Source organism: Nelusetta ayraudi, unplaced genomic scaffold, assembly GCF_046127955.1.
Source record: "Nelusetta ayraudi isolate G7.1 ecotype Tasmania unplaced genomic scaffold, CSIRO-AGI_Nayr_v1 ptg000005l, whole genome shotgun sequence".
Classification (NCBI taxonomy): Eukaryota; Metazoa; Chordata; class Actinopteri; order Tetraodontiformes; family Monacanthidae; genus Nelusetta; species Nelusetta ayraudi.
Genome location: NW_027466055.1, coordinates 3,907,501 through 3,924,418, shown reverse-complemented (window position 1 = coordinate 3,924,418; position 16,918 = coordinate 3,907,501). Strand labels below are relative to the sequence as shown.

The 16,918-nt window shown below is 44.6% G+C and overlaps 1 protein-coding gene across 1 annotated transcript in view; it reads left to right on the top strand.

The window, feature by feature from the left end:
- The window catches only part of ush2a (Usher syndrome 2A (autosomal recessive, mild)), a 152,203-nt gene that overhangs the window by 105,963 nt on the left and 29,322 nt on the right, over positions 1–16,918 (top strand). The window contains exons 63-69 of the mRNA XM_076050230.1: positions 1,572–1,795; positions 2,409–2,724; positions 4,315–4,512; positions 4,600–4,754; positions 8,189–8,387; positions 14,967–15,074; positions 15,863–16,046. Coding sequence (XP_075906345.1) covers positions 1,572–1,795; positions 2,409–2,724; positions 4,315–4,512; positions 4,600–4,754; positions 8,189–8,387; positions 14,967–15,074; positions 15,863–16,046 — 1,384 coding nt within the window. The remainder of the gene's footprint in view (positions 1–1,571; positions 1,796–2,408; positions 2,725–4,314; positions 4,513–4,599; positions 4,755–8,188; positions 8,388–14,966; positions 15,075–15,862; positions 16,047–16,918) is intronic.

The window sequence follows — 16,918 nt, the reverse complement described above, 5'->3', positions numbered from 1 at the left end:
AGTAAGATTATTTAAACTCCAAACTAAATAATCACAGAAGACGTGGGGGTTCCTGCGGCATTTCCGTCTGATTCCAAATGAGGGGCTTTCGCCAACGGACACGCTCATTAAAATACAATTTGTCCTTCTTTCCGTCGGCGTGGTTGTGGCGTTTTAGTGGCGCTACGTCGTGCCACGCCACGCTCATTTGTATTTCCAGTGCATCCTCACAGCAGGGGGTGACTTTGCTGACTCAGTATTATCGCAGGGCAATATTATAGCCCTAATCCATTGCCAGGCTAAAGCTCTGACAGTCCCCAACCTAAACTAAGCCAAGATGTCAGGGTAACCAGATTGCTCACTTTGTGATATTAAAATGGCCTCTGGAGAGACGGCGGCGGCGTCGCGTCGTATCTTTAGCCTGTAAGGAGTTTTGTCGCGCCTGCATCCAGTAAAGGACAGTTTTTTAATGCACCTTGACTTTTCAAGGTGGGGCACATTTGCATGATGGATTTAAAGCGAGGAAGAAGACGACATTTTGTTCAGTGTTGTATGTAAAATGTAGCCACTGTGCCCAGCAGCGACTTACCTAAATGAATATTCGGACTTGTGATTCTCAGTGGCTGTCCTCTGTAAAACTGGTTTCATGCAGTAAAGTTGCATCTCGTTAGAATAAGTGGAATCTATGTTGCTCAAAGTATCCCTGTAATGATCAAATGTTTGCAATTAATAGTGGAAAGTGATCTGAATTTAAAAAAAGAAAAAAAAAAAGAAATACTCATCACCAGTCACCTTGGTGGGAAACAAAATGAACTCTGGAGCAGATGATTTGCAGGCAGGAGGCGACGGAGAGAAAAGACCGAGAGTAAATCTGCACTCTCTAAACCTTGTTTTACAAATCCACCGTCTTTATGTCATTCAATTGAAAAAGCCGAATGCAGCTGGAGAATGCAAAGGAATGTTTTATATATTTGATATTCTGGAGTGAAACGTTATCAGGGAAATGGAATGAATGTAAGTATTTTAAATGTGACCTTGCTGCCGAAAGTGGAAGTGTTGGCGGGAAGACGTCACCTATCACTGTCAGCGATGGCAGCTCTCTGAAAAACACACTTCCTCTTCATCTTAACTCCTCTGACGGCGTATGCTGAGAGGTCCAAACAAGCAGGAAAGAAGAGGGAAGGGAAGAGGAGCTGCTGCAAAGGGAAGAGTTGCAGTCGCTGTTATTATTCTAAAAATGATGAATTAAACAGAAACAGGACGAATGTAAGACAGAGTTTGTTTGGAGGAACAACAACTGTGAGAGCGACTCTTGCTTTGATTTTGGAAAGTCCCATAAAGTCAATATGCGTTACATTTGAATGAAAGACACGGTCCATATGGAAGTCAGTGTATTCAGCATCTGACAAATATTGTCAACAAATAAAATATTTAAAACACTAAGGAGCTGATTTACTAAGATCTGAAATAGGAGCCGGAATAGAAGGAAACACCATTGACCATTTTTCCACACCTAAATCTTTGGTAAATCAGGACCTATGTATAATGTATGTACATATATATATATATACAATGTCTATATTTGATTTCAGGTTTCATCTGCTGTGGTCGAGAGTACATCAACGCCTCCACCTCCCTCTGCTGTGTTGGGAGTGACGGGCATCCCACGATCCACCCTGCTGGCAACGCCACAGTCACGTTACAGTGTTGCGGGTCAAAGGTCATACGTCAGGAGGAAGAATGCTGCAACGGTATTGGCTACGACCCCCGGCGTCACGTCTGCGCCGACAGGCCGACAGCAGGCCTGAGGGCAGAGGTTAGTGCGTGCACGACGCTAATGTGTGGACGACACAGTGTGAAGTCATCGTTGTTGTTTATATCATTTTGCAGCTGTTTTTTTTTTTTACCTTAGTGATTGACACTTCACTCCCAAACAAACCAATGCCCTACAATGAGTCATAGTTTCTATTGACAGCTTATGGGCCACTGACTGGATATGCATGTAATTGCTCCTGCTCTCTAAGAAATATACTTTTGCTTTCTGCCTCTTCCCTGTTTTTTCAATCATTCCATTTGACTCCTCTTTCTTCCTGCATCCTCTGTGATCTCCCTCTCCTCTCCTTTCCTCTCCACTCCTCTCCTGTCCTCTCCTCTCCTCTCCTCTCCTCTCCTCTCCACTCCTCTCCTCTCCTCGGTTCTCCTCTCCTCTCCTCTCCTTTCCTCTCCTGTCCTCTCCTTTCCTTTCCTCTCCCCTCCTCTCCTCTCCTCTCCTCTCCTCTCCTCTCCTCTCTTCTCTTCTCTTCTCTTCTCTTCTCCTCTCTTCCCTTGTCTTCTCTTCTCTCCCCTCCTCTCTTCTCCTCACCCCTCCTCACCTCTCCTCTCCCATCCTCTCCCCTCCTCTCCTCTCCTCTCCTCTCCTCTCCATGCAGCCTCGGTGTTTGCCGGATGCTTTGTGCCCCGTGGCTGCGGCTCCGACGTCTTACTGTGGCTCCTGTGACCTGGACCCATCTGTGAGCAGCTGCACATGGGTGCTGTCCGGCCGCCGTGACACGTCCAACGCCACGGAGCTCGTCAACGCCCCCCGTGAGACGCTCACTTTGGGCGAGGCCGCGCGTGCAAGGTCACGCCAAGCGTCCGATAGGTACAGTCACGCACAGGCGGAGGAGCTGCCACCTGACAAACGCCTGTGCCCGACGCATGAGGAGGTGGTCTACAGTGGGAACGCTGATGGATACACATTCACTGGTAACCTGTGTTTTTCGTCTGTGTGTTTTCTGACATATGTTCAAAAAGTGTGACTTTGTGAAATAGTAACAAAGGCTTAAAGGTACAGACACTAACTTGGACTGTTGTCTGCATGAAATGCTGGAACCTAGACAGCTGTTGCGTAGCACACATGCACACCAACGTGGTCACATGGTCTCTGCGCCGTTCGCTTGTGTGCCATTAAAACAAGGAGATGGGTATTTAAATGTCATATTAACATTCTGTACATTTTATCCGTCCTGTGGGAGTTTTTATTTATGTGTGTGTGTGTGTGTTTATCTTAAGTCTGCCTGCACATTATTTATCCTGGCTTTTAACGTCTGTTTAATCAAGACTAATTGTGGTCGTGGGTATTATGTGTGCATGCGGGCTGTCGTGCGCTAATAATTACATGTGTTGTGAGTGTGTGAGTCCTGCCATTTTGCTGCTTGAGCTCGCGGCAGTGCCTTTCTTTTACTTTGTGTGTGTGTGTGTGTGTGTGTGTGTGTGTGTGTGTGTGTGTGTGTGTGTGTGTGTGTGTGTGTGTGTGTGTGTGTGTGGACGCGGAGCGATTAGGATGAGAGTTTCTCGGCAATGCTGTGACACCATCTGGGCAGAGGCACATAAAGCTGTCGCCACCCACCATACACCAGATGTTTCATATGCACACACGCACACTTAAACACAGTAACACATTCGGCTTCTCGCAGGGGTTTTTTGTGTGGCTCGTCTCTGGAAAAAGAAGGAGGCCACACAATCTTGTTTGAGGCATGTGGCTTATCTTATTGTACGCTTTGCAAAAAAAGTTTGATTTAGAATTTTTTTGCCAGATTTCTCAGTCACAGCAGGGTCAGAAGTGCACTGTGACAAAATTGTATTTTACTTTTGTGTGTGTCTTTTTACTGTTGCCACCTATTGCCCAGACAACAGTGCCAGATTGGTGGTTAAATGTAGTTTTATTTGCAGCATCAGTCCCTCGATACTAAAAACCATAAGTAAGTGTTTTCCAATGCATATTTTTATGGCTTTATTACAACATGTCTTTATGGTTTTGTGCATCACTTCAGGGTCTATCCCAGAATGCATCTGACTTGACAAGCATGACCATAACTTTAGCAGTGAATGTGTTCAGAATTGGCACTGACCATACTGACAAAACAATGTACATTCTCAGAAACACTGAATTTAAGTTTCTTTTTATGAAATAAACATGTATGTTTTATATGAGTAGAGTTATACAACAGTAGAGTTGGGTATAAATACAGTTATACTGTAAATGTTCCAAACGTCATTTAAATGTTGTTTGATGAACACATCATCTGCTTAATGCTCAGCTGCATCAGTACAGTAGTTTATTTTAAACATTAATGTTAAAAGATGATGTTGGTGGTGTTTCTTTTTCTCAAGTTGCCTTTTTTTGTTCATATTGGTGCAGTTGTACAACAAATCCAGATTTTTTTTTTTTTAATGTAAATGATTGATTCATCTTTCAATCTACTGGTAAGTTTAATGATTAATTTCTTGATTCCCTCACTTCACCTGCATGTTGGTCCCCCTCTCGTCCACGCGCCTCCCTGAACCCCCGAGCAGACTCGGACCTGGAGCCCTTCACCACCTACCAGTACAGAGTGCAGGGCTGGAACAGCTTCGGCCGAGGCCTCAGCAACGTTACGACGGTCACCACCAGTGAGGACAAGCCGTGGGGGGTGGCGCCACCTCGTTGGCGCAGGTTAAGTGACAGAGACGACATCATCCAGCTGCACTGGCAAGCACCTGCCAGACCTAATGGTGTGCATGCAGTCTGCTGTGTGTTATCGCGCTGCACCTGTAGGTCAAGACGGTCTAAATAGAAGCAGCGTTTCTGGTCTTTCCAAGGTGACATCGCCCACTACGTGGTGCTTCGTGACGGACAGGAGCGCTATCGCGGCGATGAACACGCGTTCACCGATGTGGGAGGGATCGGGCCTTTCCAGGAGTACAGATACCAGCTGAGGGCCTGCAGCCGTGCTGGCTGCACTGACAGCACCCAGGTAAGCCCGCATGACACACCCGCTACTGGCAACTACTTTGCAGTGTCGGAGTTACTTTGAGCTCCGTCAGCTCCGTCGGAATAGTATTAAAGTTTAAAGTCTTGTCTGTTTTTGTGGGCCCGTTTTGGGGTTCAGACTATTCAAATCAGACACAGAAATAGACAAACATGTTTTCCAATAATGCTTTTAACCTTCAATATGCAGCGCTTGTGATGTCTTGTAAAAAAAAACCAAAAAAATACCCTTGTTATTTTGTACGAAAAGTCAAGTCTTATTTTGTTTTTGTACTAAAATCCGAACAAAAGGAATCTGTGTTGTCTTCCTGCTTCCTACTCACTGCTGTTTGATGATTGCAGCCCTGCCAGCTGTCCACGCTGAGCTCGCTCACTCTTCATACACCAACACACTTCAGCAACTTTCCAAATGATCGCCTTTTTATTTACTACTAAGATGAACTGAGCTGTACTGAACTGAACTGTTTCAATAGAATAAACTATTGAATTTATTGGCGGGGAAAGAGACCAGACATTAAATGTTAGTGAAATATTCTCAGAGCTGCTTTGGATATTACAAATATGTTCTATCGTGAATTAATATCTAGTCATTAAAACATTATCATTTGAGTTAAATAAATCCATATTTATTACAAGAAAGCTTGTCTTTTGATGTCTATAAATTATAATGCTTATTAATATTTTTAATATAAATAAGTAGAGGATGTTGTGGGAGAAACAGGCTCGTAATGCACAAGATAAAACTACAATTCGTAAGTCTTAATTGCAGTTGCATGTTTGTTGCCTGTGTCTCAGATGACATGAATTTGAACTGCATCGGCCTTGTCCTGTTTTTGTGACGTAGAGCTCTCCTGAACATTCATCATGACATTTCACATCCAGCTCTGCAGTGTGAAATCTGCAGTTATCTGTTTGGGAGCGTCAGCAGAACTGCCCCTTTAGTCACTTCTGAAAACCTCCTCACGTTTCCATTCTGTAATGGTCACCACATGATTGAGGTTTCCGACCTTTGCTGCTGAGAAATGAACGTCTTTCCACACTTTGCGAACTCTCCCGTCTTCCCTGAGCAGCCTAAGTTTTTATTTAGCCGCTCTCTGGTATGCAAGTCTCCGGATTTGCTGAGACAACCCGATGTGTGTGATAGCGGCCGTAGCAGCTTCACACAGAACTCCCCTTTGCTATCTCTGGCTGTAGCGGAGCTGATAGGACCACAACAATTAATTTCTCCAGCTTAGAGGTGATGAAAGCTCACGCTGAAAACTGTTTCCCTGCCTCGCGTCTCAGCTGCTTCAGCCTGCCATTCTTCATGACGAGCACATCTTTGCGTCGGAACAAAAGTGCTGTGGCTGCGTCACCAGGCGTTCTGAGGTTCGGCTGTGGCCATTTTGCTCACGTTTAGATTATTGTACTCAGCAAATATAAACTATACATTTGGGTGCAATGGGAACTTTCCTTCAAGCTCAAAAGGTTTATTTTCTGCAATAAGCAAAACATAATGTATACAACAAAACCAAGAAATTGTGTTGTAAAAGTCTATAAAATGGTAGTTTTTAGAAAGTTTGCCTTTTTATTTTATTTTATTGATTGATTGATTTTAAAAATCAATTGTTTGTTGCTGAGCTGGTTCCCCTACTAGAACTCTGTATACATTCACACGTCTGAGAGCTGTTAGCAGTTGCACCACCAACTCATTCCTCCTCTATCCACACACACACACACACACACACGCAGGCCCCCGCTCCCCCCGCTGCAGGGTGAGAGGGGAGTGAGTTGGATTAGTTTCTACACCAGTTAAAATTGGCCAAACAGTTCCAATTATGGGATAACTTGTGCTAACCTAATACACCAGCGCAATTACCTGGCATCAAACCCCCTCACGTACACACACACACAACAGGGCAAAGCAAACAGAAGCACACACGCACACACACACTCACCCGCTGTGACAACAGAAGGTGCTGATCTAATGCAGTTGGTCACTGGGAGCCAGAGGAGGCGCCGCCGCTGCTCCTCTGGCTGCGAGTGCTCTCGGCGCCGCTCGCCGCCTCCTGTCTCGCCCCCGGATCTTGACGACACGCTCCCCGCTCTCCCCCGACTCTTATCTGTCATCGTCACCCCTTCACCTTGTCCAAACATCCCTTTCTCTTTTACAACAAGCGCCGTCTGGTGTCTCAGCGCTCCCCCTTTTTCTTGACGCCTCTCTTTCTCTTCCTGTCTCACTTCTCAGCATTTCATTTCTGCAAAGACGTGAACCCAAACTGGTGGTCGCTTTTCGAGGGAACGATTTCATGCAGTGAATTCGTGCAAAAAAGGAAACAAATCCCAACAAACAAACACCTTCCTTTCACCGTGTCCTCCTTCCACCTCGTTTTATTTGCTTGTGTACCTGCGTGCGCCTGAGCGAGCTGTGTGTGTGTGTGTGTGTGTGTGTCCGTCCGTCCGTCCGTCCCTGTGCGCGCATGTGTGTCTCCTTAGTTGTAGTAGCAGTGTTCTAATTGCATAGCACTGTGTGGGACAGATGGGGGAAGTGCTAGTGACAGTCTATTAAGGCAGGATATCCCTGTTGCCATTAGCAGCAGATTGCCCTGTGATTCTGTGCTTTCCACATTCACCCGGCGTCCACAGGCTCCCACACACGCAGCCGCGACGCTTTTACAATAACTATAAGTGGTGTGAGTATTTATTTGCGTCACCCGAGCGAAGGCGGAGTTTGTTCGCGGCGTCTCAAGTTCGCTGATCGGGACGCCTGGTTTGAATTCAGCTCTTTATCGCAGCTCGTCCCCTTGATTCCCTTCGTGGTGCGGAAACGCTGCAGTGGCCTTTGCACAGTCAGCTGATGTTCACTTTATTCGCAAGCGGTGACTGAGTAATGTTGCAAAGGGATAATCCTTTAACCAGGAGTAACAAACCTCCTGTCTGCGAATGGAAGCACTAATGCAAACCGCCCTGGGTGGAATACATCTAAACACACATTTATTTTGCTGTAGATGATGGGATGATTATTTTCTTTACACAAATTCACACCTATATCTTTTTGCTTGAGGCAGTTGTACATACATGCATGTTAATATAAAGCTATAGTCTGTGTTCTTTTAGCTCTGCGTTTTCAGCTTGAATTTTTAATGTTACTCAGTGTTTAATTTCATTTTTTTGCTGCGTTGACCTTGTATTTTAATAAAATGGAAGATGCCCGTAAACGGCTCACTCTTGTTTGCAGGGCCTCTGTTACCTCAAATAGAAAAAAACATCTTTTACTTGTTTTAGAATCATTTTACTTTTCATTTTTTTTCATTTTGTCAAATATATAACAGTGTTATTAATGGTCTGCGTTGATTTGGATTTTGTCTGATGTCTTTGTGTATTTCTTTTATGTGTGTGTGTGTGTGTGTGTGTGTGTGTGTGTGTGTGTGTGTGTGCTAGGTGGTGGCAGTGACAGTCCAGGGAGTCCCAGAGGGCTTCCAGCCTCCAGTGGTGACAGCTTTAAGCCCGTCCTCCCTCCATGTGAGCTCATCCCAACCCGCCCGTCCAGGTGGAATCATCCAGCAGTACCACTTAAACCAAACTGGTGTGGGAACCATATTCACACACCGTGGAGGACCCAGAAATTACACTGTAACTGGTAAAGTCAAAATATTTATTATTATTCCTTCATCCTGCAAACTCAACGTCTGTGCCGTTTCACAACACTCCCATTCTTCTTTCTTTCACCTGTTTTACCACTTTATGAAGATTTTTTTCTATTTGCATGTGCCTGTTTCCTCAAGCTGCTCTGTTTGTAAATTTGCCCCTGCAGAGAGAGCAAAGCACAAATACATGAACGGCCCCAGGAGGAAACAAAAAAAAAAAAACACAAAGCACTGACAAACTCGCAAAAAACACAGTTGAGACGCTCGCAAGGTCAGGCTCACATTCGTAGAAATAAGAACAAAAAAAGATAAATAGACAGAGGGAACACAAACACTAGAACAAAAGCAGTCTGAGAGCCAGCGCTCTATCAAAACACTCGAGAAGTGGATCGTCGACGCAGAGGAGGAGAGGTGTTGTCTAAGTATTGTAGATCTGCACGGAAACACGGCGGTGTCAGGACGCCGTCATTTGTGGGTGTTTTTTATCTGCATGCTGGAGGAGCTGTGCTGTTGGCCCTTTGCCATCAGTCAAAACACACACACACACACACACACAAACACAAACACAGGGAGAAATGCCTTTAGAAACTGCTGCTTGGCAAACATTTGTTGCTTGTTGAGGAAAAGAGGACACTGGAGAAACAAGAGCCGGAATCATTGTCCTTTAATTCTTCCGCTCTCCGTTTTCTGGTTGTGTATTCGATGTGTGACGACGTCTCTTGAAGCTAAAATTCTGCAGCGGTTTCTTTTTTCTTTTTCTTTTTTTTTTTGACTCGCCGATCGCCTCTGTGCTCCGTCTTGGACTGGTACCAGGCGCCGGCTTTGCCAGTAGCCAATAGAGCGGTCCCACGGTGCCTGCGGTTGGCTTGTATGTTCACGAGTTGTTTGCACACAAGCGTGTGTGTGTGTGTGTGTTTGTGTTGTGCCGGCACGAGGCAGAGCAAACAATGCCAAATAGAGACGGTAATGTGCTGTAATACTGTACCAGCCCCGTGTGCCAGTGTGAGCAGGCGGCGTGCGAGTGTGAAACTCAGAACTAGACAGACTCCAAACATCAGCTTCACTTTGATTTATATCCATCTAGAACCGAGGCGGGCACATTTTTTGACTGGTGGGGCCACAGTAGGTTCTAGAATTTGACAGAGGGGCCGAAGCAGCAGCAGCAGATGGATGGTGTGTTATGGTGACCCACCTCACAGGAGGAGAAAAAATATCATGGGATATGTACAAAACATGTGCTTTAATGTCGACTGAAAATGAACCAAAGCAAAGTTAAAAACAAATTTAGTGTCTTTAAAGCCCCACAGTATTTCTCTCTTTATTGAAATGACTCTTAAAACACTGAAAAAATGGATGAAAAACATCTGTTTTATGACTAACCTACTATTAACATCATTTCTTCAAGTTCAATCAAGAACTTAACGGGCCGCATATGGCCCCCGGGCCGTAGTTTGCCCATACCTGATCTAGAACTTGGTGGCGTCTTCCTTTATTTTCTAACATTTACCAAAAAAGAAAACGTGTAGGATGATGTGTTGCATTGACGTCTCGCCAATCCTCCAAGTCAAGTTGCGGTGGCTTGACGTGCAAACGCAAGATGAGAAGGAGAACGAGACAACAAAAAAGAGAGAGTGTGACAGGATGAGACTGAGGGTGAAGGAGAAAAGGAAGGAGTGTGACAACTGTAAAGATGGATGTGTGTATCTAAGTGTTTTCAGAGAAATATGAACAGGAGTAATTGCTGTGGCACTCTGTCATCCTTAATGTTTAATATGCCACTATTCATCTTCTCCGTGTCTGTGCGTCGGCCCTCACCGCTCCGCTGTCACAGGCAGACGCTGTGCTCACACACTCAGGAAAGGAGGTCTTCCTGTTTTGGTGCCTTTTTAAAAAAAAAAAAAATTAAAACTTGTTCAATTCTTTTTTTTTTTTTCTTCATGCTAGCTAGACAGACATTAGCTTATCGCAAAACATTTGCAAAAATTATGCTGTATGACATCCCGCACGTTAATATCCATCTCAGTATTTAAAATGATGAAACTATAAAGAAAAGAAAAATGCTGTATTTCTCAATCCCACCCGACCAGCAGAAACTCACAGGGCGACACCTGTGGATAAACATCAGCATGTTTCCACTCTTCACTTTTCAAACCCTGGAAGCGTTTAGCAGCATTTCGCTGCCACCATCAGTCTTCCGCCTCCACGTCCAACTTCCCTCCGCACAAACTCGTTCTTCTGTCGCCCGTAAAGTTCCGTTCGCACGGTGAAAGTAAACATTCTCAAAGTAAGCAGCTGGCTGCACCAGGCCGAAATCTAAAATTAGGAAAATAGATGTGGCGCCTTCTCACATTTCCTGCTTATGAATGATTTGCCCCAGGAAACACAAGGAATAATTTATTTATAGCAGTTTTAGCACTTCTAAAACGCGGCACTTCACAGGAAGAATTAAGCACTACTGTACAAAGACACCCCATGTGAATCGATATTAAGTATTGCCATCATTAGCCCACAATGAGTTATTGCCTGCAATTATATAGATTATGGCATTAATCATGTGTTTAATTGGCCTTTTGTAGGCTCATTATTAATTCAGAACAGCGGGGAATAGAGTATGTTCTTTTATTTATTAATGTGTTTCCCCCCGCAGTCTTCTGATTGGTCCCTGCTATAGGTGCAGGCATGCAGGCGAGGGGGAAGGAGGAGGGGAGACGGATAGGTGTCATGTATACAAGGTGTTTCAGCGGTGCAGCGAGCGACTCAGACTCTCGGATCCAACTAGTGACTCACAGTGAGGCTACTAGTGAGCTGGAGCCTCATTGTCAGGTTCTGCAGCTCGACCTTTTGGGCCTTCAGGAGGACTGCAGTGGAAACTCACACTGTGAATGGTGAAGAGGAAGATTCTCAGAATATATATTTTTTAGAATGTTTAGAAATATACCAACCAGCCAAAATCCCTGAAGCCTCCGCTGCACTGGTGGGGCCTCAAGGTTTGATTTCCTTTGTTTTCTTTCTTTAGGAAACAAAATGAAATTTTGAAATTGAAAGAAATTCAGGAAAAAATGTGCATGCACAGCAGTGAAAACACAATGTATGAAAAATAACCTCACAGTGTGTAAAAACTGTGTGAAAGACATATTTCTACAATAAGATTTATGTGTGTGTGTGTGTGTGTGTGTGTGTGTGTGTGTGTGTGTGTGTGTGTGTGTGTGTGTGTGTGTGAGAGAGAGAGAGAGAGAGCGAGAGAGAGAGAAGAGAGAGAGAGAACCTGAAAACCTGAAAACCTGATCTCATTGATCTCATCATTGTTCCATCCCAGACAGACTCTGCATTAGGGAGCCACAGACAGGAAGTCAAACTCTTAATTATTTAGGAGAGGTGTTATCAAAGCTCTCCTCTTTGCGTGCACGTGCTGCATGCGCGCGCGTTTCATTTGTTCTCTGTCTAGAAATGCAGTCAAGTTCAAGTTGCATTTTTACTCTCTTGAACTTTCCATCCTCCTTCACTTATTTTTTCCCCTGGCCGTTTCCTTTATTCTCGCTATACTTGTTGGCCTCTTCCGACGTCCACACCTTGATCTTCTCCGCCTATTGATACCGACCCAAACAAGTTTTGCTTCATCCTAAATATGGAATGAGCTAAGCTTAATACTATACAATGAATAGATTGATATTGCACTCGTGCAAATTGAATTTCAAATTTAAAAAAAACTTAACATGATAAATAAAATGTAAATAATAAAATGCCTCTTTTTTTTTTATTTGCGGCCTTTCGATTTAAATTTCAACAGGGACCTTTTTCCACAAGCTAATAATGCATTTAAAATAGAATAGCAACAATAAACCAATTAAGTCACAATAATACCCTTCAATCAACGTCCTGTCCTGATAGACCAGCAGAGCATTCTGGGATTTGTAGTACACGTGCTGTATAATATCATAATTACACTTCTATGCACTGAAAGACTCCTCCTGACTCAAAACAAGAGGAAACAATTCTGTCCCGTCCCTTGTGTGACTGTTCTCGCCCGGCGAGCCTCTTCTCCTTGACCTTTAACTCGACCGTCGTAGTGATGCTGCTCTCTGCTCTCTGCTCTCTGCTCTCCACGCCGAGTCTCCACTGCCTCTGTTCTCCAACAAAGACTCAGCGGCCTCGGCGCTGACTGTCGCCGGCCCCAGAAACCGCCCTCCCCGCCCGCCTTCACTTCCGAGCGATCGGCGTCAAAGTGATACAAGTTTCCTCCGCCGCGCACTCGTTCACGCGCTCAAACGTTGCTTCCTCTCTTCCCGCTCTTTCCTTTTTGAGCGGATCAACACTGCCCTCTTCAGGATGCTTCTCCCCGCCTGGAGTCACACGGAGAGAGAGTCGCCCACAGTTGTCTCGGCGTTTATTTGAGGGAACATCATCGTCTCTCGTGTTTTTTCAAGTAAAGTTGTTGCTTGTTGTCGTGTGGAGAGCAGCACAAAATGTGAACGTTTTGTTTTTCAAATTTGAGCTCCGGTTCACACAAACAGTGGAGCATTTTTGAAATGAACTACTTATTTTTTCAAATTTCTTTTGCCCTTCAGTTGCCTTGTAATATCACTGTGTGATAAACCTAATGGTTGATGCTGCCGCAGTGTGCGCTCACTGCCTTGAGTTCACTTGTGCACGGACAGCCTGCAGTTCAGTTCTGCATGTGCAGCAGAGGGTGTCTGCTTTTTATTCACTCTTGCAACAATGACATCACTTGCACCGTGGCTATTTACTATGCTCGAGTGCACACGCGCACATATGCTCATGCTTAGTTGCACAGTTAAATAGTGTAACAGAGCCTTGCGCTTCAATTCGAGTACTTCTGTATGGATGGCAGAGTTTCTTTATTTAACCCAAACACAGGGCAACATGGGGGTGGGGGGAGAGGAGCATTTCAACACAGGCATACACACACACTCATACTCACACACACTCACTCTCTCTCACACACACACACACACACACACACATACACACACACACACACACATTGATCAGAGGTTGGGTTAAGCATGTAAGGCGGCGCAGTTAAGCAAGCAAGCTAAGCAGTTGAACGGGCTGTGTGTGTGTGTGTGTGTGTGTGTGTGTGTGTGTGTGTGTGTGTGTGTGTGTGTGTGTGTGTGTGTGTGTGTGTGTGTGTGTGTGCATTCGTTCGTGCGTGCATATGTGCTTTGCCATCAACCTGGAGCACGTTCTTGCATGCATATAGCAGCTGAGACACACACTGGGGGGGTCCCATATCTGCATCACAATCCCTGGAAAATTCTTAATCAGAGATCACATAGAGAAACAGATAAAGTGGTTTGGGATTTTTTTTTCTACATTGATATTGACAAATATAAGTAATTTAACACAGAAATTCTCTATTATTATTAAATGTGCAACTTAGTTTGGCCATTAATCAAAATATGTCTTGGCTTACATCACAAAAATATTGAAAAATATTTTTCAGAATTCTTTGTCCTAATTTGTTAAACCACGTTACCCTCAGTCAAAGTCAACATTCGAATAAAGAACAAAGTCTGAACAAATTCAATAACCGTCATCAGATTTAAAAATGTTTTTCAACATGTTCTTCTAACTGTTATAAATCACGATGTCAAATTAGGAATATTGTATATTTTCATCGGAAATAGTGCAGATTTTAGCGCCCAAAATAAATTCCGCTCACTGTGTAATGCAGTGCCAAATTCTGTTTTTGCAGCCAAGCCCTTGATATAGAGGCGTCCCGGCTCCTTCATTTTCCCCCTTCCAATTTGATTTGCAAGCTGTTGCACGCTGTCAGCTAAGTGAAAGACCATAAAACATCCAGTCAAGCTCAGTGACAACATTAAAGATTTGCATCCGTCCTCATCCATCTACCCAACATCAACATACATGCAGAATATATGTGTCCGGGAAACGCAGGCGATTAATACCAGATGGTGCTTCTGGTTTCCTGAATACCTTTGTGGGGGTTTTTTGATATGAAAAGAATTTTTTTAACAACTTTTAGGCATTCAGACTTAACAAACATTCAATTGAATCCCAAAACATTGATTTCCCTGCATGGGCAAGTAAAAGCAGCGCTGGGCGGCCGCGTGGCTTCTCTCAACGCTGCATCGCCAGCGTCTATAAATAAATCATGCGTGGACGGCGTCGCCTAAACGCATACTGAGGTATCATAATTATCATAGATCAAAAGCTGATGACATTACCGCGTCGGGCCGATCCTATCCCATGTCAGTTCCGCGGCTGCCCATCTTTACGTTGTTTCATTATTGAGTTATGGCATGCATAATTTAACACCGACAGATATGGATCCATCCGTTGAGAGACGGCGGGACGAGCAGAGAGAGAGGGGGGTGAGATGGATGGAGAGAGAGAGAGAGAGAGAGAGAGAGAGAAAGGCTTTACTCTTTGTCTCCATGTCCCCTTTTTATCTTATAATTTTTCTCTATGTCAAGTTTAAAACAAAGAGAATTCAAGTTGTTTTTGTGATTTAGTTGCCTTTGCGTGCTTAAAACTTTTTTTTTTTTAATTACTCGCTTTCTCCTTCCCCCCCCCCTCCCTCACCGCAGGTCTGCAGCCGTACACGCAGTACAGCTTTGTGCTGGTGGCCTGCACCGTTGCAGCGTGTGGAGCCAGTGGGCCGTCGTCAGGACGCACCCTGCAGGCCTCCCCCGCAGGTACAGCACAGAAAACACTGACAAACCTTCCAGCAATGCTTTTGTTTGACGAGCTCGCGGGGTGAAGTGGCCACTGGCTGCAGCAGCACTGAAAGGACGAGGCCTTGCTTCTTTTTTTTTATTATTATTCACTGCTGATGTTCTGTACACATTAAAATGATCTGTGCACACTAGTGGGCTTTTTTTGTTCTCCATTTTTGCTTGTCATTACTCCCCCTTCTCCTCCCTCTTACCTTTCCTTTGTCATTGCCTGCTGTATCTGTTTCCTCCTGCCTCTGTGCCAGAAACCCTCTAGTGGTCTCACGAGTTCACATTTTAAAACAAGTCATTCTTGTTGTTATAACGTGTGTTCCTTCCTTTACCTCTGGCTGATCTTTGCTTACAACAGTTTTTTTTCATCTTCTTAATTTTTTATACTTTCTTTTCTTCAGAAATACTATCACACATCAGCCTTCATTATTTTATATTTATTATTTTAACTGACATCCATTGTTTTAATTGTGGTTCAAAGTTTTAATTTATAAAATGTGAGTCATTGTCTTTTTTTAGAGGTAATGCAGTTATTTTCAATGAAATATACATTTAATTTTTCTGTCTTACATTATGTTCTTGTCTTTGGTTCATCCGTTGATCACTTCTCCATCAGGAAACAGAATGTTACAGTCACAAGTGGGAGGGACAACAAGAGATTCAGCCTCTTGCCTCTCGATGAAACATTTGAAATGAAACCTTTATTTGAAGTGACTGTGGAAAACAACCCCCCCCCCCCTTCTTTGTTGGTGCTCCAGGAGTTTGGTCGAAGCCCAGGCATGTGGTGGTGAACGCGTCGGCAGTGGAGCTGTACTGGGATCAGCCTTCCCAGCCTAATGGACACGTCTCCCAGTACAGGCTGACCAGAGACGGTCACACTGTTTTTACCGGCGACCACCGTGACCAGAATTATACGGACGCTGGACTGCTGCCAAACCACAGGTAGAGAGCACACGCTCGCCAGCACACACACACACACACACACACACACACACACACACACACACACACAAGTGCGCGAGTGAGCGTGTGAGCGTGCACGCACGTGCACAAGAGTCGGCGGTCACACATGCATAAACAGGCTTCACTTGTGGCTTCATAGTTAATCTTCCCTTTAATTCCTATAATTTCCCATCTGAGCGCGTGCGTTTAAATCAGGGGTCACCCTGTTTTTAAAAGCTCCGCTATCGTCCCGTCCACGTGCCTCTCTCCCAGGACTTCACTCTGTATACGTCGGATTGTGTCGTTTAATGAGCAAATATTTGGCATGCCAGTGGCACGCGCAAACATTAAAATCACAAATCAGATCTGGCTCCTGCTTGCAGACAGCAGCCGAGCGTGGGCTTTATTTATCTGTTTATTTTCATTTAACCTTTATTAATCCGCATCTCTTTTTGTTTTTTTTTTGTTTTCTGTTTTTTTTTGTTTTGTTTTTCCAAGATGGATTTTCCGTTTAAATCACGGCGGCCAAACACAATTCTGCCTTCTCCTCCACTTCCCCGCTCCTGCCCTCCTTGGCCTTTTCTCTTTACGCCCCAAATAGAATCCTTTGGATAACGCCGCCCTGCAGCCGCTCCAATCTCTTGGAGGGAAAGCGTGGACGGAAACAAGATAGGGCCGTGTGCGTGTGTGACGTTTAATTTTCCTTAATTCCTGATAGTCTGCCAGAAGGCATTCCTGGCCCGGCCCTTCGCTTCTCATCACTCGCCCTGCTCTCTATTCACTTTCCCTTCACCCCCGCGCCTTCCGCCCCATCCTTCCCCTCTTACCTCATTCCATTCCTCCTTTTCCCTCTTTTTTCCCAATTTAGACCT